Genomic DNA, 24,094 nt, shown 5'->3' with positions numbered 1-24,094 from the left:
ATCAAAAGTAAAAAAAATACATTGATAAGGAAATCAGACATGAACTCATCCTCATGAATATGGACATCATGACTCTGAAAGCCAAAAAAGCAGGAAAGGGACACAAATGACACAATAAATACAGCGCCTGTGCCTGATTCTGCTCTTGCTTTTGGCTTTAGTGGAATTAGCCTGAATTTAAGTTTCCGCTGGTAAGCAATAGCATAAAAAGCCCTTTTGATTCTAGGCCTGTGGGTATATGAAATCAGAGATTGTAATAGGTCAGGCCTAGATAGGTTACATGGTCTAGCATTGCTTCTTGGGCACAAACAGGTCCAGGAGCGAATGTAGGAAATCGTAAAACTCACTGCAATTTTTAATGGCTGGTGACTCAGTAATGCTGACAGAACCTCTCTAATCCAGCACTCTTTCATTCGGCAACATCTTTAAGCTAGCATGATTTTATTTAGCTGGACAACCAAATATCATGCGGGTAGTCAAATTTCCCATGGTCCCATGAAGTTTGTTTTCAGCCACCAGTGCTGGCTTTCAGTGTTCTGTGCTGTTACTCCACTGTAATTTACCCCTAAATGTCCAGTAAGCAGTGGATATGTTGGAAATGCTGCTAGACAATATTGACCTCTCATGGTCCGGCAAATTCTCTCATTCAGCACCAATCAGGTCCTGAGAGCACCAGTCTAGAGATGTTCAACCTGTAGCTTCATCCAGAGTGATAGTATTTGTATATAACATCACATGATGCTCAGAACAAATTTACTGCCCCGAGAAAGCTTGCTTTCTTTTAATTTTCCCCTTGGACTGTACCGGGAATGCTGGTGAGAGGCTCATTGTGTACACAGTCCTGTTTAGGTGCCATATTCATTCAGTTGCACCATGGCTTTCCAGCGGAGAATTAGTACTACCCGATGCCCTTGGTTGCCGGTGGCTTCTTAGTCAGTCTGGCCTCTGGCTCTTACTATGGGGCTCTAACTTGCTGGGGCTGCCACAGGGCTTCAGCCCCAGTCTGCTGCTAGGGGTCTCTGGCCTGGGCTCTCTAGCAATCCAGCCTTTAGGCACCCAGGGTCTCTTCCTGGAGCATCTGTGGTCCTGCTGGACCATGGATGTTGCCAGAGCACAGAGATCCAGTTTTTAGAGGTGCAACCTGAAAATAGCGGCTTGATAACAACAGCCTCAAGGAGGAGAAACTGATTAGAGGAGACTCAGATGACTGTCAAGACCTAGAAGAGAAGGTGACAGGACAGAAGACACAGGAAATGGAAGGAGCCAATCTGCCTGAATTGCATATAAAGAGAGCCAGGGAGGTCCTCCTGTAACTGGACCAGAGATGCTGATCCAGTGAAGCAGCTGATCTGATTTTATTTCCAAAGAAGAGATGGTCAAACAAGATGGAAAAAAAATTGTGATCGCCATTTCCATGCTTTGCTGTCAAAATGTCGACTTTCAAAATTTTGAGTTTAATTAAACTTTTGAATGATAAACAACATTTCAAAGGACAATTTATAATATTTTTGTTGGAATTCAAGTAAGATTTGCCATCAAAATTGAAAGCTTGAAACATTTCAACCAGGTCTATTCCAGAAGATACCTCTTCCACGTTTTTTCCTTCTAGAAGAGAAATGGTGCAAGGTGGTCCAGAAGGACAGAGCTGAGAGTAAATGGATTAAATTGGCCAAAAAAACATGTAGGATATATTTGCATGGCAAGTTTCTGCCAGCCATCATGCAAATGAAGGAACTCAACAATGCAAATGGCTGCTCATTTGCATAGTCATGTAATTCATTTGCATAGTCAAGTGAGATCCCTGTCCCAGCAGAGGCTTCTATCATCACAAAACAAGCCGAGTAGATGGGATTCTGTCTGTGAAAACCCTCTTCATTGACAGAACCTTACCCCTGAAAAAAATGAGGGATAAGGCTGTTGACAAGGTGGGGTTTAATCGACAGAACCCTATCTACACAGCTTGTTTTGCGATGACAGAAGCCTCTGCCAGGACAGAGACCTTGAGTGAGTATGCAAATGAGGTGCACAGCTATGCAAATAAGTGGCTATTTGCATTGTTGAGTGCCCTCATTTGCATGACACTACCAGCAGCAGCACTCCATGTAGACATAGTCTTAGGCTCAGTATCAGAAATAACATGTTAGTGATATGTATTTCACTACACAACAGTGTTCTTGAGGGATGCACTGGAAGCCCTCTGATCTGGCATATTAAAAACTGGATTTACAAAGTAAACGAAGATACACTCTAGAAAACAGTCCTGCAATTCTGAAGAAATGGACTAGAACAGGGGTGAGCAAACTTTTTACTTCAGGACTCACTTTTTGTCCCTGCAATTAACAGGGTCTCCCCATTCAATCCAAACCAATGGAAATTAAAAGACCTTTTGACATGTGTAAAAAAATAACCATGTGGAATGTACATGAATATACAAAAACAGTAATATATTTCAATATTTTTAATGAGATGGATGAGCCTGAGACCCAGCAGCCAATCATGCTGTGCCCCACCCCATATAGAATTTCAAGCCCCCCGAGGGGATCTGCCCCCTAATTTGCTCACCCCTGGACTAGATGATCTAAAATGGTCTCCTCCTTTCTTTATTTCCATGCTTCAGTTTTCATAAGCCCACTTCCTAATAGAGCAATGACTGGCCACTGCTTAACGGCCTGAAAGCTCAAGCCCAGATTGCCAAACTGTGGTGTGTTCCTATGATCATCTTTATTGGAACGAGAACACCAGGGCTGTGGAAAGTCTATGATGAGAAGTAAAATCATTTGCCTATAGAGAACAAATATTTGTGTACAAACAGGACCTCATTCCTTTGTAATTCAATTGTCACAGTGTTGAAACTCTCCGTTCCTGAGTTATCGTATGTCAATATAATTAAAAAGCTGTAACACGCTATACAAAGCATGGCCATAATCAGTTTTGATTTTCACCTAACAGTGAATCTGCCCAGAGGGGATAAATCTCCGAAGTCTAATTTAATCCAACAATATTGGTCTGTAATTTCTTATTATATGTACACACAGGTGCAACAAGTTTGATTACAGTTGAAATCATTTGGTATTCAGGCATCTGGATTGACCAGCTCTGAATTAACTAGGCTTGGCTGGGTTTGGATCATATAACCAACAGCCAGAGAGTGAAATTGCATGTTCTGAACATAAATAGTTTTGCTAAGTATAAAAGTTCAGCTGTGATCTTTGTAGCTTTGCCGGTCTGTGTGGGCTTGACACGGACACCCAGGAATATCATACTAGTAAATGACATAAACTGCTCTTCCGTGTCTCTAGGGACGCACCAGCACCTCTTTCATTCTGCAGACTTGGAAACTAATGAATTTCTCAGCTACTGTCTGGTGCACACACATCACTGAGAATGACAACAAATTGCTGCCTGTGGTTTAGCAGACTTTGTTGCAACTGACAAGCGGTGGCATCAATTGTACCACCGCAGCATCATGTAGATTACTGAAATCTGAATGCATCAGGGATGACCTGGCCTCGTGGTCAGACATCTGGTATTCAGACAAGCTACATTTAGTGCAGGACTCTGAAGTGAGAGAACTGAAGGGCCCATCAACGACAGTGCATGATTCTGCTCTCAGTACAGGTTGAAACTCTCCAGTTCAGCACCCTTGGGACCTAACTGATGCCGATCCAGAGAATTTGCCAAATCACAGAGGGCAATATTGTCTAACAGCGTTACCAATGCTTCCACGACTTCCTAAAATCTCAAGTAGCACACAGTCCTGTATCACCTTCAGGATTAACAAACGTATTCAGTCTTAGAAGACATTCGGGGTAAATTAGAGCTAAATAATAGCATAGAACACAGAGCCAGGACTGGTGACTGGAAACAAAGTTTATGTTACCACTGAAAACTTGGCCACGCCCATGATAAGTGGTTGTCTGACTAACTAAAATCATGCTGGATTATGGAAGTTGCCAGACCAGAGATTGCCAGATTAGAGAGGTTCAACTTGTATAAGGATGTTGGACTCTGTTGTGCTGCTACCCTGGAAGGAGTGGAACCAGAACATAACCTGGCCAGAGGGCAAAGTCACAGTGGCCACTGCAGGACCAGAGAACTGTAAGCAGTTCAGTCTGTACTGATTTTACAGTGCTCACTGCCACAGCCTTAACTCAAATCACGCCTAATTGTCAGCGTAAGTAGAAGCAGAATTATAGATCCCTGCAATTTGATTCTACCTATTTATGACCAAAGACAATTAGTAAATCTAAAAATATTGTTGACTCCCCAGACTCTCCCCTGGCCCCAAAATATCCCCAACTCTCAAAATGGAATTAAGGTTAAAATATAATTTTAAGTGAAAAGAAAATCTTAGAAGAACTGCACAGTTTACATTATCTCGTCTCAGTATACACGGGTGGACTAGATAATCTATCGAGATTTTTTCCAGCCCTACTTCTGTCATTTTCTCTCTCGCTCACTTTCTCTATTTAATGGGACTGGACAACAGGGGATGGATCACTTGGCGGTTACTGGCTCTGTTAATTTCCTCTGGGGCACCTGCCTTTGGCTACTGTCAGAAGACAGGATACTGTGCTAGATGGACCTCTGGTCTGAGCCAGTGTGGGCGTTCTTATGTTCTTATACATACACAACATACACAAAAGGAAAGTTTTACATTAAGTTTTAACTATTAGAAATCAGATTTTCATTCAATTTGCAGGGCATATTTTAACAGGTTCAGTGACACATCATGCTCATGGGCACTGGAAGGAAAAGATGAGGGCAAAACGTGAAGATAAAGAAAATCTTGGCTTAATGGTGTGATATCTGATGAAGTTCAAAAGAACTGTTCATCCACAGAGATTAGCAGGGGATTGTGCAGATGGGGCTACCACAGTTGCAGCCTTTCAGTAATGGAGATGCCACATAAGAAAAAACTATTAAGAAATCCATCATTGCAAAGGATGGAAATGTCAAACTAGGGTCTTTCTCAGACATCAATAACCTTGTCTGTGAATGACTTTGGTCACCTCACCCAAAATCAGAAGACATTTTAATACCAGAACTCAGGACCTCGTCCACACTATCCAGCTCACCTTTACAATATAGGTCAGTGCTGTCAGAAATTGAAAATGCCACCTGCCTTTTGACCTTCAAACCTTATATCCATTAAGCGACACAGAGTCAAGGTATATGTGGTTACAGGCATCTTTAATTCCATATGGCCATGTGGCTCACCTACCTAAATCCCCTCGTGGAAAAGTACTACAGAATTTAACATAAATTGTTAACCTCTCGATAGAATGTTAAGAGCGGCCATTAGAAAAGAGATCATATGCTATGTTAGGGGTTTTATACTGCCACATAACTCCCTGTAGTATCCATGAGGCAGATCTTTAAAGGCACTTTGGCACCTTGTGAAAATCCGACTACGGCTACATCTACACTACCTCAGAAGCTCGACCCATTCAATGTCAATCTTCTGGGGCTTGAGTCTGTGCATCTAGTATGGACCCGTGAAATCAAGCTGTCAGGCCTGTATTGCTCACAAGATATGGGAGAAACACTCCCATCAACTTTCCCCAGCATAGACAGCCCAGTTAGCTGAGCACAGATAGGTATATTTTAGCTACGCAAGGGCCATAGCTAGAATTGTGTATATGTGGTCGACTTACTTTGCCTTGCGTACATGTAAGCCTTAGTGCCTATGTGCATGTTTAAGCACAAAAACACTTCTCAAAGTCTGGCCTGGAGTGCCTAAAAATAGATATCTACCAATAAACCATTATTTTGTGGTTTACAAATTCTATGTAAATGACAATTCTCTATTCAGTTCTACAGGTGTTCAGAGTAATTCCTCTACACACACTGTTTCATATCTATAACACTCTAATAGTTTCACAACTAACCATTAATTAGGGTTCTTGGTTATTCTGAATGGGGTGCACCTAACCTCAGATACTATAGCTGCACGCAGGCACAGCCTTCTTAAAGGCCTCAGGAAAGAGTTCTCTCTAATTTCTTCCATCCATGTGCAGAATAATTTTTGTTATGTGCACCCAGGCATGTGTGATGTGCACCACTGGCAGAAAAACACACTGCCAGCAGTGGGCTCAGTGGGCACTCTGCTAATCTGCTGGGCGATACCTGATTTCTCCTTGGTGGGCACCCAAGCCTTCATTTTAGAGGAAACACTGCCACAGGCAAACTTTAGACAGTATAAACAAGAATCAAGCCCAGTGGGAGTCCTGATGGAATGAGGCACTACTGAAATACAATAAGGGGACCAGAAACCAGTCCCAAGTTAGCTGACCAGGGAACTGACCTGAATACGGATTTCTTTCTGTGACTACAGGTGTTGCAATGGGGGAGAGCTGTGATGAGACCCAAAAATGTCAGAAAAAATGGTAAGTTAATGCTTTAATAACACGCAGATAGCTGGGTAATCCGTTTACCCCAATGAATAAGCACAGCCTACTTTCTAGGAAGATGCAGAGAAGGATTTGGCTTGGGAATGGAAACTGACCACAGGCTTACCTCATTCCTGAAGCTCTATTGCCCTCTGGCTGTGAGCCACAAACCATGCAAGTACATGCAGCTCCTAATTACAGGTGAAGTTCCCCATCCAGAAGAGCTCACAAAAGCCCAAACGAGCCTCGCAAGGTTGCTCAGCCTTGCTGAGTGGAAAGCACCAAACCTAGCCTCACCCAGTAGTTCTCTGTTCTTGGTTTGATAAAGATTGTAAATGTTCCCCCAGTTCTATGAGATTCCTCAAGGAGAATCTTTACAACATATGTATTTATTTTAGGAGTATCTATTTTGCTGCTGTAGTCAGGGCAAGACACAAATACACAAGCGCATACACATTTTTAGAACCTAAGGCAGGATTTACTTGTGTTAATGGGAAAAAAAAAAGGAGCCAACAGAATTGCTTTCCTGATCACAAAACCATAGAACCTAGGATTGGAAGGGACCTCAGGAAGTCATCAAGTCCAGACTCCTGCTCAGAGCAGGACTAACCCTAACTAAATCACCCCAGCCTGGACTTTGTCAAGTGGGGACTTAAAAACCTCTGTGGATGCAGAGTACACCACCTTGCTATATAAAAAAGTCATGCCATTTCCTTCCTCCAAATCAAACCTTGCTTTTACTTATTTACTCGTTTCTTTCTGTTTGGGTTCCCTAGCTGCTGTGGGAAATCTAGGTAAAACTAAATGGCATTTTACACTGAAAAGAAAGCAAAGCAAGTGGCCTGTTATGGCGATTGCTATTGAGCTGGGCTTTTCCCCAGGACACTATGGTGGGCTGTGTGGACATCAAAAGGGACCAAAATCTGATTCCAGAAATGGAATGAATCCAAAAAGGAAAGAGAAGGAAAAAGAGGAGATGAGGAGGGGACAGTGATATCTGCCCTAAAGATAATGTGTTTGGATCACCTGGGCTGCAATAGAATTATGGTCATCAGAGCTAGGAAAGTCCTCATAGCTGAGGTAGACCAGTTGCCAGCAGTGGAGCCAACAGCCACTCTGTGCCCTGGGGTAAGGTGCAGCAGGGGGCTCTGTGGCCCTGAAAGGGGTGGGACCAAGAGAAGAAAGGGGCAGGGCCAAAGGCAGAATGGAGCAGGGCCCAGGGCAGTCGGCCCTCAGCACCGCCCGAATCATGCAGAGTGGTGCTGGGGCACTTCAAAGAGCCTGGCTGGAGCTCCAGTCACCACCACTGCCAAAGTAACAATGGGGCAGCCAGAGCTTTGAAATGCTGGGCCCTGGGGCAAATGCCCCCTTTGCCCCTGCATGTCAGTGGGCCTGGTCACCAGCTGGCACAGAATTTCCCTGTGATTTGTGGGTATTTATCAACTCTAAAAGCAAAGCTGGTGTTTCTACTGCTGCAACATTTCCTTGGGAGACTGCACCACACCACACAGCTGCATCTCTCTCTCTCTTTCTTCTCGGGCAGTTTCCCCCAGTATTTATTTTCTTTAAATGAATGAAGAAGAAAGATGCTTTTTCCTGGAGTAAATTTCATCAGGTTGCTCCAAGTTCTACAATGCAGGGCCGTGCCTGGCACTCCAGCTTCTTGGTTCAAAGGAAAGAAAACAAATAAAACCCACTGATTCAGTTCTAAGGAAATAAACAGCAAAAAAGACAACACCGGGGCTTTTTTAGAAAGGGATTTTCAAAAGGACTGACTCCCTGTGTACACAGTAAATTACAGCTTGTAAACCTCAGGGGCTGTCTGACTAAAACCTTAGATATTATGGTCCCCAACAGATAGCAATCCAGAGTAGTTTGAGTGATGGTTACATCTATCATCTCAGAACACCTCCTTACCCTATCTGTACTCTTGCCATACTCTGACGGTGAGGGAAGGGTGTAGGTTATGATAAAGCCATTCCACTCGTCCTACCCCATCAAGACAATTCCCCTTGTGCCACAGTATGTGGCTGGTTCTTGTCTTTTTCATACTGTAAGAAGGCTGGAATGAAGCTCCCTCTATGAGCATGAAATACCAATTGGACAGGGTACCCTATGATATAGAAATATATTTAGCGTCCACTGGAGTTTAATGGGCATGAGGGAGTGACAATCTCAGACCTTGGGAAGACATACCTAAATACCAACAGCCCATGACAGTGCCCAGTTGCACTGAATGCATCATTTAGGATTTACCCAGAGTCTCTCCTCTTTGTTACCTCACACTGGCCCAAAGGCCAGCATCCCAGCACTCCTGTCCCAGATCTCTTTGGGGGACAACATTGTCTGAGAGTAAGATATTAAAGCCACTTCTTAGGGTTCAAGTTTCTGCTTGTGTAACTGCCCACAGGTAGACTTGAACCCAAGATCTCAGTACCAGCGCCTCTAGCATTTGAGCTTAAAGCCAGCTGGCTCTCAGCTAAGGCTGCAAAGGAGACTCATTCTTCCTTGGTGTGAGTTGTCTGGGTACCACTCCATGGGACAGTGGACCACAACTAGTAGGTGTACGGGTTGCACTTGCAGTTAATTTACGGCAACAGTTGTTTATATGCACATTTGCCTTGGCTTTTTACTGACTGTTTTCAGTATAAGGCAATCAGTAAAACTACCATGAACAGAGTGAGGACAAAAACAAGTAAATCTCATTATCTTGTTGGCGCAACGCATAACAGGCTGCAAACTGTGAACGGGCTGAAGCTCTCTCAGCCCATGCTGCAGCAAATAGGTGCAATTCACAACACAGTACAGACCCCAGTGGAGGGCCTGTGACAATGGAAAGGGTGCCCAGTAGTGAGCTGGGGGGCAGCATAAAATAATCACAATCCTGCATTGCTTGGGAGTTGACAAGCAGCCAGTTCAGCCCCCCACGGTGTGCAGTACTGCCAGGCTAGGGACAGGAGCTGGACTCCTGGCAGACCTATCAATGGTGCATATTGGAGCCTTTGCAAGTGGGGATCCTGGCCATTTGTTAGGGGAGATAATGCAGCCTATTCCAGCTGATCTCTCCAAGTCACTCTTTTCCTGAGCTGTTGCTGTACCCGGCACCAGCAGGGGATGATCCATCTACAGAGCGGTGGCCAAAACACAGTCCTTTGTATGTCTGCAGGCCTAACCCTTTGTAGGCTGATCAGGTGAGTATCATGTCGGCACGGGCAGAAGCACATCTCTCATGTGTACCTCAGCTGCATTACTCACCAATCAAAGTCTGCCTCTGTGCAAACACATGGTTCTGATGCCATGGCTCTCGCGTATTTTCCCTGCATGCACTTCTTCTCTGATTTGCGTTTCCTGTAGATCCTTTTGGCTCCCATTATGCATGCTTCCCCCTGAAAACCACACAAAACAGTCTCTTCTTACACCACCATTGTTGTGTTCAGCATCCCATTTCTAGTAAATTTTTAGCGGTTGTGGTGATCGCATTACACAATGATTTTATGGCCAGATTCTCTGTTGGTGTAGTGGAGCAGCAACCACAGTTGAAGACAAAGGGGCTACACAATATATACCAGCAGACAATCTAGACTGAACTTCATATGTGAGAGAGACCAAACTCTCCCCAAAGCCCAGGGCTATCTGAATCCAGAGTTTTGATTTGAGGAACAGATATTATTTATATCGTAACAACTGACAGCACTTACTGATCCCTCTGAGATACTGAAAAGACAGAGCTAGTCCATTTAGTTACATTGTTCTGAACCAGCGTGCCTGAACACTGTAATTTGTTTGCACATAAATCTACTACATAAATTTTGAGTACAGGCATAGTCTGTTGTGAGGTGAACCCAAAAACGTGTTGTATAAGTGACTCAAACATCCTGCAAACAATTTTTTTCCTCTAGGGAAATCAGAGAAAGGCAGGCTCAGGCTTTCATGCACAACAGGAACTAAATCTAGAAGCAAAAAAAAATGTGGGGCCGTCACCCATTAATAATTTCTCATGGTCAGAAGCAGATGTTATGGAAGATGGACTGTGCATTCCTTGCTTTTTTAGTTTATGCAAGCACAGAAAGACAAAAATAAAATGCATTCATCTGGCTTGTTATATTTTACTCCTGTTTGAATTTTTGGAGGGAAAAGGAGCCTTTCACAGATCTGCCTGGCTCATGAGAAAGAGGACAAAACAGTGTCCAGTGTAAAATAGTGCTGCTCCACTGACTTCAGAGGAGATGGTCATCAGCTGACAATCTGACCCATCACTGGGACTTCAACAGCATTTGTGTATCAGTAGAACGGCTGATACAAGTCACTTTGATTTTACATTACATCTTGAACCCTTTCCCAACAATTCGTAAATAGATATGCCATATCTTCTGATAGCATAAACAAGTTCAGCTCTATCGACTTCAGTAAAACACCAGGTCTTGTGGGCCATGATTGATTCTAACCTTATAGAATATAAAATTCCATGCAGAAAGAGTCATGAGCCAGGAAATAAACTCTAGGGCCCACATCCCCAAAGGTATTTAGGTGCCTAGCACCCACTGACCTTACTGACATTCAGATTACAGGTCAGTCATAATTTCATCTGAGTGACTCTGAGCCAGCAAATTAGCAAGGACAGAAGTTGATCTTCACCCATGTTCAGCTGCAGAATCACAAAGACCTCAATTCATATTCAGCTGTCATGTGTCTTACCTGGCTATGGAGCTGCCATGGCCGGTAGTCCTCTTCTGCACATCTCCTGTCAAAAATTGACCTGTAGTCCACTTTGACCAGCTGCCATTCCGAGCGATGGCTGAAGTGTCCAAACACGCTACACATGCAAAGACATTGCCAAATGCATCCTCTTAAGTATCACGTATGGAATTTACCCTCCCCACCACCACATATGCACACCCAGCATTGGGCCTGGCTAGCACCTAAAATTGGCAATGCATCCAAGCAGCAGGACATTGACTCTGCTTAGCTGCCCAAGTACAGGTTGGACCTCCCTGTCCAAGCTGAGGGAATTTGCTGGACCAGGGGAGGTCTCCTGCTTCCTGCCCTAGAGACCACTGATGCTCCCCACTACCAGCTGTCCTGCCATTCTGACTGAGCCCCACTACTGGCAGCTGGTTGAGCTGGTGGCTTTGATCCTGGCCCGGGCCCAGCTGCAGCCAGACGCGGCTTTGGTGCTGGCCATACAGCCAGAGGCTTGCCCCAGTCATGCAGACACCAGCCCTGGCCCAGAACCCACAGACGCTGCTGGTAGGGCTGCTGGCTGCCAGCCCAGCCCCACAGACACAACTCCAGCCCCAGCCGTGTGATCCTCTGGTCCTAGAACATCCATGGTCTGTCTGGACAAGAGAGTTCTGGATTTGGGAGGTACAACCTGTACAATCCCATCTGACCCCAAGGTATATACTTGGGCAGCTAGCACAAGCTGTCACCTGTAATGACAGGGCCACTCTCCTGTTTTTGGTGCGAGCTGAAGCAGAGCTTGAGCATATATACACCTACCCCAGCAGGAAGTTACACCTTCCAGCTACCGTGTACATGTGCTTAAGTGATTCAGGATCCTACATCCCACTGACTGCAATGAGATGGTGGGTAATATTTTAAAAGCCCTTAGATAATGTAAAAACAATAGAAGCCCCTTGGCACCTTATAGATTAACAGATATATTGGAGCATAACCTTCCATGGGCAAAGACCCACTTCATGCATGCATGCATCTGACGAAGTGAGTCTTCACTCACAAAAGCTTATTCTCCAATATATCTGTTAGTCTATATGGTGCCACAGGAGTTCTCATTGTTTTTGCAGCTACAGACTAACACAGCTACCCCTCTGATACATAGTTGACGAAGAACCCTAAATCTAAATAAAAGACAATGTGACTTAGGTTTCTAAATGCCTAAGTCACTTTTGACTGAGATCTCATCAGGATACGAAATCTTAGAGCCCAGGGGTTGTTTTGTAAAAATATTTGACATTTGAGGTGGACGTTGCCCGAGAACATCCGACAGGATTTTAGTATTGATGAATCCAAACTCAAACGTCAGCTCTGGTTCTACCATAAATCTGAGACATGGGCTCCAGTTTAATCAAAATCCAGAACCAGGTCTGGATCTGAACAGCACTTTCTTAGTGTATCTCTGTTTTCAGTGGCTAGTCACCAAACCACACATTCTACTAATTACAGCTTGATTCATTTTCACCAGCAGAAACTGAATTTGTCTCATGTTTTTGCAAATTTGATCCCAAGTGAAATGCTGGAGTGAGTGTAAATTTCTGTGCCAGGCAGAACTCAGTCCTGAACTTAAACTAAATCATATTTCATTATTCATGCTTACCATTTCACAGCATCACAGCTAAAATGATCATGACACAGCTTTAAAAACATACCCTATTTTTCTTTCCAACATTCACCTGCAAAGAGCAGCTCTACTTCACGTCTCCCACAGCTTGAACATCAAACTTTCAGCTTGCTGAGCCACACGCCCTGTTTCTGAAGCTGACGAGACTCTCTTGAACGACCCTCCAAGTCATGTTATATTTAAACTTGAAAAACTTTTGGCATCACAAGCATGAGGGCCTAGTTCCATCCTCTGTACTCCCCATGCCCTAGATATCCTAGGTTCAGTCTCCACACCCAGCCCAACCAGGGGGGTTGTTACATGAGGCTCTGGTTCAAGTAAGTGTTTTTGGTGCGAGACTGATTAGAACTCACTCAAGATTGGCTGTTTTCCTTCTACACGCTCACTTACGTCATGATCAGTGTCTCCTCGCCAGGCTCACCCAATACGCCATCAACAAAGAGCGGGATGGAGGTGAAGCTGTACTTGCCCCAGGATCTCCCCTCATCAAAACTTAACCTAGTGGGAAAGGCAGCAGTGTCATCCTCTCTCAGACACAAATGCAGGAGATGGAGCAGTTCGATCCCGAGCAATGAAAGGTAGGAGATACACAGGCCATGATCCAAAAACCAAACAGGTGACGAAGGGCGCATTAGGAGAAGCATTTCCAGCAGATCTAGAGAAGTTATTATTCCCCTCTACTCAGCACCGGTGAGGCCACATCTGGAGTACTGCATCCAGCTCTAGGCCCCCCAGTATAGAAAAGATGTGGATGCATTGGAGAGGGCTGAGAGGAGGGCAACCCAAAAAAGACTAAGGGGCAGGAGCACATGACCTATGAGGAGAGGCTGAGAGATTTGGGCTTATTAAGTATGCAGAAGAGAAGACTGAGTAGTGATTTGATAGCAGCCTTCCACTTCCTGAAAGGGGGTTCTAAAGAGGATGGAGAACAACTGTTCTCAGTGGTGACAGACGGTAGAACAAGGAGAAATGGTCTGAAGTTACAGAGGAGGAGGTGTTGGTTGGATATTAGAAAAAACTATTTCACCAGGAGCGGGGTGAAGCACTGGAATTCATTACTGACAGAGGTGGTGGACTCTCCATCCCGAGAGGTTTTTAAGCCCTGGCTGGACATAGTTATGGCTGGGATGATTTTTTTGGCACTGATCCTGCTTTAGACAGGGGGAAGGACTCCATGACCTCCTGAGGTCTCTTCCAGCCCTTGAATTCTATGATTTTGGGCACTCATCTTGAGTCTCTGGAAAGGTGCTGTATTTGTGGCATGTTCTGAGAACCTGCCCTCTGAAAATCAGGCCCTTTAAAGGGTGAACAGCATAATACTAATGCTCCCACAACCAGCAGTTGCTTTTGAGTGTCTTGATTTAAATGCCCCACATGAGGAATTCTTCTGGTTTGGCTGAAAAGTCCCCACCCCACTCCAGTCGAACCCTGTTCACCTACCAGAGCAAACACATGGCCAACTCTGCTCATGGCCTCTGCAAGCGCAGAAGAGCTGGATTATGAAAGGCACAGGGATGAAGCACTAAAGCCCCTGCATGCTGTGGCTCTGACTGATAGAGGGGGGCTCTGCATATTGCCATTCTCCTGCACCCTCTGGGGCTGGAGCCACATGTGTTGCTGTTAGCTGCGCTCAGCTGCAGGCTCCATCCCGCCACTGCCATTATCTGGGAATCAGGGCCAATGGGAGTGGTGGTGGTGGCGGGGGTGATGCCTCCAAACACAGGGCCATGCAGAGCTGCTTGTCCCCTGCCAGAAGCTGTGCCAGGTAAGTGCCCCAGTCGCCTGCCCTTTTTCCACGCCTTCTCACCCCACTCCTGCATCCTACCTCCCACCCAGCCCCCATGGCCCCAGTCTACTCCCACACCCTGTCTCCCACTCAGACCCTTCACACCTAGTCCACTTCTACTCCCTAATTCCCACCCAGAACCCACACCAGCTCCTGTACCGTACCTACTTCCCAGACCACCAACTCCAATCCCACTCCTGGCCACTACCACTGCCCAGAACCCCCACCCCCACCCCTCACTGGCTTCTGTACCCTACATACTGCCCAGAACCCAACCCCAATCTTGTACCCTACCTACTGCTCAGATCCCCCAGTCCCACTGCTACACACTACCTAAAGCCCAGATCCCACACTTCAACCTTCTCTTGCACCCTATCACAGGCCCAGATCCCACACACCTGCCTGCTTCTGCACCACACCTCAGGCCAAGATCCCTCACCCAGGCCCAGTCCTGCACCCCACAGTGCATGAAGACACCACACCCCCACACCGCTCCTTCACCCTGCCTCCTGCACATACCCACAACCCCACACTGCTCTTCCGCAGTCCCTTCCCACACACTCAACCCCTCATTTTTGGTCCCTCCCCAGATCCTTGGGGACACAAAAAATCTACTAGCCCCAGACCAACGGTAGAATTAATCAGAATTAATCAGTAGAATTAATCAGGCCCCATGTCGAAGTCAGACCATTAATCAAACTAGCCTGCAAATCAATAACTAATGAAGCCATGTTTTAGATTGTAATTTTAAAGGCAAGGTGGATTCAGTGGCCAAGATTTTGAAGAAGTGACTAGTGATCTTTCTGTCAGAGATACCTTAAAAGGAACTACAGGCTGAACATCTCTTGTCTGGCACCTTCTGGGCCGGACCAGTGCCGAATGAATTTGTTGGAGCATGGGAGTACAATATTGTTTAGCACATTACGTACACTTCCACGGCTTATTGGGCTCACAGAAGACATTTGGGGAGTAAATTATAGCTAAATAACACCACGGAACCCTTAGAGCTAGGACTGGTGAATGTAAACAAACTTTATGGAACCACAGGAGACTTGGCCACAACCATGATAAGTGAATGTCTAGCTAACTAAAATCATGACGGTTCACGGACGTTGCCAGACAAGAGAGTTCTGAACTACAGAGATACACCCTCTATTTTCTGAGTGTGGGAACTCAGCACTTTCTGAAAACTGGGTCCCATAAGGTGTCTCAAAGTGAAAACTCAAAATCGCTTGTCACTTTCTAAAATCATGATCTATAGGAATTATATGCTGGCAAGATGCTGACCAATAGAGCAGCTGCATCATGTTAAAGACCACGAAGTGATGCTCTGTCTGGGTAATTGAAGAGTCCCTCTTGGTTGGGTAGCACTGAGGCTATGTCATAAAGTTCTGGCATGACTTCTGCCCCCCACCTATAAGATAATTTCACCCCGTTTTGTAAATAAAACCTGTTTGGGATTCCTTATAGACTGATGTGACTCCAAACCCCAGCTTCCTGTGCAGGTTCGAAGGGCCAAACCTTCACCTATGGAACTCACTGTAGTGCCACTGATTTTAGTGGAGCAATGCAGATTTACTATAGCTGAGGATCTGTTTCCAGGACGCTAACTTGTTTCCCCATTTGCACTTGTTATGTGTGAAATTGCTGGCGCTGCTTCAGCCGTATCAAGTGAATACATGTAAATTTCTTAATTGACATATTCAGCCATTTAGCTAAAGAAATTAGTCACATCTTAACAGCCAGCAGCACATAATCTGTAATGAAGGACTCGATGACAAATGGGATCAGCACAGTCAGTCATTACCACAGGTGTCTGATAGGCAAAGACGTGTGCTTCATGGCGACCAGGACTCCACCTTGGTCCAGGAATAAAACACTGTGCTCTTCTTCAAAGATCTGCAAAATATACAAACAGAGATCTGCTTTACTGAGCTTCGATAAAAGGCCATACTCTTAGTCTGGAAGAGGCAACGGACAGGGATATGTTTACCAAATGATCAAGCAGGGGGAAGGCATGTCATTACCCAGAGAATTCCAATTTTTTATGTTGTTATTTGCTGCCTCCTTGTCAAATGCATTTCATCCTGCCAGATGCAGGGAGAATCTGTTTGAAACGTGATACTCCTAGATCATCACTCCTTCCCATCCTGCAGAATGGGGAGCTTTGTCTGAGGTGCAGGAAGCTTCACTTTGCAGGTGTCTTACAAAAAATATGGGAGTGCTTTGAAAGAACAAAGGGAGCTGGGAAAATAGTGCAAAAATTAACTTTCCTCCGTATTTGTTTCCAGATAGGATCCCTTTTACAATCTCCTTATGCAAAGATCCATGATGCAGAAATTTGCCAATGGTCCTAGGATAGCATATTTTAAGATCACTGTTTGGTTAATTTAGGAATGTGGATTTTAGGCAACTAATCTTGTGTCCACTGAATTTGATGGCAAAGCTTCCATACACTCCAAAGGCAGAAGGGCAGGTTCTAACTGTACATACTATGACAGATTCAGGCCAGACGGCTACATAAGAGTGATACGTACATATGAGGAAAATACATTAGCCCTAGATTTAATAGGTCCCTGTTCCCAGAGCAAACTAGCAAGGGCTAATTCAGAACCAGCAGGAACCTGCTAAAATCAGTCAGGGCAATTAAAATACCTGGAGTCAATTAGAAAGCCTGCAAACTCAGAGGAACAAGGCTAATCAGGACATCTGGAGCAAATGTAGAACTAGCTGAGACTGGTTATAAAAAAGGCTCCTCTTCTGTTGGCTCAGTGTGTGTGTGTGAGGAGTAGAGGAGATAAGGAGCTGTGGTGAGCAAGCAAAAGTAGATACCAGAGAGACAAGCCTGAGGTAAGGAGGGTGCTGAGGACTGCTGTGGGGAAGTGACCCAAGGAATCATCACTGTCAGGCAGCTGAGACTTGAGACATTGCAGGCAGCTGCTAGCACAAGACCCCTAGCCTAGAATCTGGAGTAGAGGGCAGGCCTGGGCTTCCCCCATTCTCCCATCCCTTACCCAGCACAGGAGAAGGACTGATTTTGGTGGAGGGGTTTGTCCTACCTGAATCACCTGGAGGAGCAGCAGAGACTGTGGAATTTTGTTTCTCTTTTCCCCATGGTGGCCAATAAGGAGAGTATCTCACCAAACAGCAAGCTGGAATCTAAACTGAGGGTTGCTGTGACCCTCTAAGGCAAACAATCCACCAAAAACTGAGGGACCCACCAAGCCAGAGGAGGAGCTTTGTCACAATACCTGATCATAAGAGTTGTGCTCATCCAATCAGAGAGATGATATCATATTCCGTGACTGAACCCAACAGAGCTCAAACTTCAGATTCTGAATAGCAAGCCATGGAATGAAAGAGTGTGTATAAACTGCTATTAAATATCGAATAGAAAACGAACGATGGAGACCCACGATTTGTTTGCAGCCATTTTCCCAACCAAAAGGTGAACAAAAATCCATTACTCATTAGGAATTATTCACTCAGCTCTAGCGACAATAAAGGCACATTTCCAGTAGAGAGGACAATCAGCCCAATGATTCACCTTTGCTTGGGACCTGAGAGAGATTTCCGTAGAGAGTTCATTCCCCTACTGTGCCATAGATTCTCTGTGACACATTGGGCAAGCCACAATCTCTCTGTGACTCAGTTCTCCATGTGTAGAACTTAGCTCCCCGTCTGCAGAATGGAAATAATCACACTACCCTACCTCCCAGGTGGGTTGGGAGGAGGAGTATGTGAAGAATGTGTGTACTCAGATACTACAGAGATGAGGGCCAGATAAGTACCAGTTTTGTGAGTGTCCCTGGAAATTCTTGGCCTTTTCTTTCTTTATTCACCTTTGGAACACCACTCTACTGCCCGGTTGACTCTTCCCTCTTGGTTTGTTTTCTAAGGAGGGACCAAATCCAGACTCCAAAAATGCTGATCCCGAGGTGCAGAGGGGGTACTCTGTAGCAGCATGAAGGGCCCTTTTCTCCAGTGCTTCCAAACCATGGTAGCATTGGAACACAGTAATTTCTACACTGGGTCAGAATAGTGGTCCCTTGAGTTTAGTACCCTGTAATCATCAGCATCCAGTATCAAACCCAACCAGTGTTGCTCCCCACCCCCAGATTCATCTCCCTTGCCAGGCAGAGCAACTGCCACTCCAGCACTGACTGTGTGCTTTGTTAAAAACACTTAACTATACACTTAATTTCAACGTGTAAGAATTATTGCAGCTAATTTAATGCCAGCTAATAATTAAAACATATTTAATGATGTGCGGCAGCCATGCATTATATTATCCAGCCTTCTACCTGATTGCTAATGCTCATTAGTTATGTGTTCTCAAAGCAAGAGATATTTAATTAACGTACAGAACAGTGGGGAGGGAAGGGGGCAAACACATTTGTTTCAGTAATCACAGTGTCTAACCCTTGCAGCACACAGCTTTGCTTTCTCTGCGTGAGATTTAGAATTCAAGAAGAACAGGAATTTTTTCATTTTATCTTCCTTCAGGTGCAGTTCTTGGCTAGATGTGCTACGTGATCCTGCAGTACCGTCCCAGCAAGGTAGGACCTTGTATTTTGGAGACTATGTTCCTGTTTGCAGTGATCATGCTGGTGACTAAGGACTGGATGGGGATCCTTGAGAGAAGTTTGGAGGGTGTAATCACCAGAAGGCAGAGGTTCATCCATAGGCAGTGTGCCCAGTAAGCTGAGCACATGGGTGGTTGCCCAAGAGAGTCAGGTGCTGCCCCGCTGATTAATAGAGTACACGTAGCCACCCAAAGCTGGCCACATGTGTTCTGATTGGAGGGCACATCCGCACATGCCATAAGACAGCCGAGGAGTGTTGGGAACTAGCGGAAGCAATATAAGGACATGGTGAAGGCACGCATGAAGAAGTGCAGCATCATTGTCAACTCTTGGGACAACCTTGCCCAAGACTGTCCCCAGTGGAGATCGGTAATCTTTGAGGGATGGTGCAATTTGAGAGGTCCCACCACAGTGCAGATGAGGAGAGGCAGACAGGGAGAAATGGGCATCAAAAATTGCCCTGCACCCCTCCAACAGCTGCCAATACCTGCCCCTTATGTGATAAGACCTGTGGCACCAAAACTGGGCTGAGCAGCCTTCAACAGACTCACAAACAGGTGAGTGACATGAAGACATCCTACTCGTTATCAAGTGACCACCAAGAAAGCACACACACAACAAAATTGATTCCACCAATGGATGAAAAAAAAAATTAGAGGTAACACTGCCAGTGGGGTATAATTAAGGGTAACATGAAATGAATAAGAAACAGCATTTACTCTCTCCCATAGTAAACGAAAAAGGGAACAGCCAATGAAATAGAAAGGCAGCAAATGTACGGAATTAAAAAGGAAATACTTTTTTCTTTACTAAACACATTAACCTGTAGAGCTCAGACAAGAATGTAAATCATATTGGGAAAAGAATTAGACATTCATATGGATAAAAAAATACACAATTTATATGAGACAGAATAGAAATGAAGCAATCCAGACATTCATGCTAAGAACACAAGAATGACAGAACCAGCCATTGGATCAAGTCCTGCAGTTCAATATCTTGTCTTAGGGGCCGACACTAGATTCTGGAGGTGAAACCATGGAGGAGGCCATTAAGGGATTATGTGTCCACGCAGAATATTTTGTCCTGACCACGTTTATTAGAGGTGTGCTAGTAATCCAAGGCTCATTAAGTCAAAGAAAAGGCTCCCAAAGCCACATTTAAGATCTACTAGTTAGCCAGTTTTTAATAGATTTAATATGTATTGTGCTAATGTTATATTGTCAGAGTTCTTAAATCAAATCTTGATGTCTTCAGATTTAGACATTATGTCTGCATGAGTAGTGCTTTATTCAAACATCAAAGTTAGAAGTTATCTGGCCTGTGCTATACAGGTCAGATCAGATGGGTGCTGGCTTCTTTTGGCAATAAGTTCTGTGAATATGAATTTCAGCTGAAACTCTTTTTTTTTTAAAAAAAAAAAAAAAGGTCAGCTGGAGGCAGACACATAGCCACAAGTGTGGTGATATCTTTTTGCTAGATCTGGAGCTCAAACTAAAAGCTTTATCTATCGCTTGTGATTATTAGCTCCTCTTGTCACAGTACCTGAGACTCTCACAATCTTTAATACCTCTGGACAACATCTCTCTGAGGCAAAGCCACTCTATTGTCCCCATTTTACAGATGGGAGAAGCTGAGACAGAGGGAAAAAAAGCTATGGAATTTGCACACGGTCACACAGGAAGTCTGTGGTAGAGTAGGGATTGAGCCTGGGTCTCCCACATCCTTTGTGAGTGCTTTAACCACTGGGTCATCCTTCTCTAGATTTCTCCTCCAGAAACCCCACACTTGAGTAAAGTTAGTTTCTGTGGCTAAACTCCCATTGAAATCAACAACCAAAATCCCCCACACAACCAACCTCTGTGGTTTGGGCACATATCCATTTTACAACAGGAACCAGCATCAGAAAGAGTCAGTGGGGATGCCCCTTCACTTGGTTGGTGTCAGGTATTCTGCCACCAAAACGACAAATACCATACTATCTTTCCTTTTGTTTGCTGCTGAAGTGTGTGAATCACATGTTATTTACCTGTCTCCATGTGTTCCCAGCATCCGATGAAACAAACATGCTGATGTCATTGTCTGACAGTTCTGTACCGATGTTACCTGTGAGGAGAACATTGTAAGGCATAGGTAACTGATTTGCCTCCAGGCTTCAGTGATTTTTATGTTTTCCTCAGAAAAAAGATTTCGGTGCTGGAGAAGGGTAAGAACCGGGATTTCAGTTTGGAGGGAAAATAAATTACAAGATGAAAGAACAAAGGCTTCAACTTCCAAGCACAGTAGAAATGCAAATGGCAGAATTTGATATCCACAAACTGTATTTAGTAACTGAATGTTTCATACCAGAAGCCACGATAATGCTAGGGGCAGTATCTCGACTGGCGATGTTTCCAGAAGTGTACGGATTCTCAGAGACCTTCAGGTGAAGGTGCAGTGAACAGTAGGGCTGGAGGAAAAAGGGATGGGGGGGAGAAAAAGAGATAAGTCATAAAGGGCATCCCTATTCATTCTCCCTCCCCAATGGGCATTCGTGTATCAGAGTGGTATGGTCACATAACATCAGGACGGACGATTGGAAAGGGTCCCCTTGTATTGTCGGTGGCCCGTGAGAACTTAGCTGTTCTTACTCCTTTTCTGAAGGCTCAAAAAAGGTCACCGCAAACTAGAAAATAACAAAATCTAGAAGCAAATGGAACATAAGCCCCAGGGACATGTGCCAGCCAGTCTGTGAATACCAGCGTAACAAGAGCTGGTCATACCATTAGCACAGTTCTGAGAGTGAAGCACTGCAGGCCACTACATACTTGCACAGGCAATCTAATGAAAAGGCAAACCCCAGAAGGTGTCACAAACCCTGCCATGGACTAGCTGTCTCTTTCCCCCACTCATGAGAGTCCCTTCAGATTTGTTCCATGCCACAGTAACAAGGCAAAATTGCAAAGACAAGAACAAAGGGGAGAAGATTATTAGATACAATGGCTGCATTGTGCACGCCACTGGTGGTATTATTCAGTATTAGTATCATTTAAAGAGCACAGAACTTTTCTCCTGAGCCAAGGAGCTTACGGTCTCAGGTTCTGATCTTGCAAAAAGAACCACACTCAAGGCCCCTCGCTCTCTTGCGGTGTCCAATAGGCCTCCGTGAGTTTGGATGTCTTTGTGGGATTTTACACAGGATACAAAATGCCTGAGCATCAAACCCTGAGGGGATGAGAATGCTGAGTAGGGAAAGAGTAGAGGAGGGACAGAGTGACAATCTGGGTGGTTTGGATGGTGGACTGCAGGTAGGGGAGAGCTAGATGGAATGAACATGGAAGAAGGCACCAAGAAGTGACAGTGGAATAAGAACATGGAGGGGCAGGAGCTGTGTCTTCTATGTTTGCTCAGTGCCTCGCCCACAGCCAAATGAGAGAATGACAGCACAGGAAGCCTCCACTGAAACTAACAGGAGCCCGAGAGGCCAATAATTCCTCGGTTCCTTTCTTGGGATGTGGGCCAAGGAATACACAATATGCCCCCACAGTACATGAAAGTACCAGATGCTTCTGCAAAGACTGAAGGACGCACACAAAGCAAAAGTGAGAAACAAGGAACCCCTCCTCCCTCAAAGTCAATGCATTTCAACTAGCGAGTAAAACTGTGATTACCCAGAGAATCACACCACACCTAAAATGAGTCATAAAACTTCGGCCTGGAAGAGACCTTCAGGGAACACTACAAAAGTTGTGATTTACTGAGCAAAAGGAAATACCTGCAGTGCTGCAGAACAGCAATTTTTTTCAAATGCCAACCTCTTAATAGTCAGTCACGTGTTGGGCCTTCCTTTGTCTAGTTCAGGATGGCCACCTGGAGTTTGTATTGTCCCAGTCATGGACATACTTCTGCCTCTGTGAAGTGTGAGTCCCCCAGTGGTGAAGTCAACCACCAAAGTCAGCAAGGACCACTCCCACAAAATTTGAGCCTGAGGCCTGTGTGGGCAAAAGGGAGGTGAACTCTTTTCAATGGGACACACAGGAAAAGAAGAGGGTGGCAGCACCATTAGCTGAGCAAAACATGCCAAATGCCATAACCGCAGATGATTGCACTGTAGGTCCAGGCTCCATAGCAACGCAGAGGAGGATTCTGGGGAGAGAACACAGTTCAGCTAAGGCAGTAAGGAACAAGGGATTCTTCCTTTTAATTTTTTATCTGTTTGGAAGGGCTAAAGGGGGTCGATGTTTTTAAAACCAAAATAATTCATGTTGCCCTCCGGCATGTTGCAGACAGTAGCTAATGGAAGTAATTCACTCAATCCCTCACTCCAACAGAGATTATCTCGCCTTTTTAGACTTCAGTCCTTTCAGACTGTGCTGCTTGAGGCTGACTTTCATCTTGCATTTGTATCACTTCATAGATTCATATTATACATATGTAAGCTCGGCGGATAGAAAGTGCCCTGTAAAAGCCAGCTATTAGTACCATCATTATTACATAAACACAGGGCATCGAAAACAAGTATTAAGCTCCAGGGCCTCAGAGTAAGAGCTGACAGGCAGCCTATCAAGAACATGGCCATTTATTCCACAGAATGCAGTCATGTTAGAGGCCTCAACCAAGATTAGAGCATCCTCTAGAGTCCGGCCGTTCCCCTCCGCCTGCACAGCTTAAACTACCGTCCAGCTTTTCATTGTCGTACATCTTTCCTACTACAACCTCCTCCTCTCCAGCTTTCTCAAAGGCATTCGTGTCCCATAAACATCCGCATCAAGCCACACGGGATCATCGGACTGAGCCTTTGCTTTGCTTCCCTGCACATGAGAACATAAGAATGGCCACAGTGGGTCAGGGCAAAGGTCCATCTAGCCCAGTGTCCTGTCTTCCAACAGCAGCCAACGCCAGGTGCCCCAGAGAGAATGAACAGAACAGGCAATGGTCAAGCGATGCATCCTGTCACATATTCCCAGCTTCTGGCAAACAGAGACTAGGGACA

The 24,094-nt window shown here is 45.0% G+C and overlaps 1 protein-coding gene across 1 annotated transcript in view; it reads right to left on the bottom strand.

Moving 5' to 3' along the window:
• Nucleotides 1-24,094, bottom strand: part of SORCS1 (sortilin related VPS10 domain containing receptor 1) — a 474,417-nt gene that overhangs the window by 54,081 nt on the left and 396,242 nt on the right. Inside the window, exons 11-16 of the mRNA XM_074999892.1 lie at nt 21,469-21,571; nt 21,152-21,228; nt 16,344-16,435; nt 13,141-13,248; nt 11,088-11,205; nt 9,648-9,778 (exon numbers count right to left, since the gene is read on the bottom strand). Of these exons, the coding sequence (XP_074855993.1) occupies nt 9,648-9,778; nt 11,088-11,205; nt 13,141-13,248; nt 16,344-16,435; nt 21,152-21,228; nt 21,469-21,571 (629 nt within the window). The remainder of the gene's footprint in view (nt 1-9,647; nt 9,779-11,087; nt 11,206-13,140; nt 13,249-16,343; nt 16,436-21,151; nt 21,229-21,468; nt 21,572-24,094) is intronic.

Source organism: Carettochelys insculpta, chromosome 7 (assembly GCF_033958435.1).
Source record: "Carettochelys insculpta isolate YL-2023 chromosome 7, ASM3395843v1, whole genome shotgun sequence".
Taxonomy (NCBI): domain Eukaryota; kingdom Metazoa; phylum Chordata; order Testudines; family Carettochelyidae; genus Carettochelys; species Carettochelys insculpta.
Note: the sequence above shows the minus strand (reverse complement) of the source record. Positions and strands in the feature narration are given on the sequence as shown.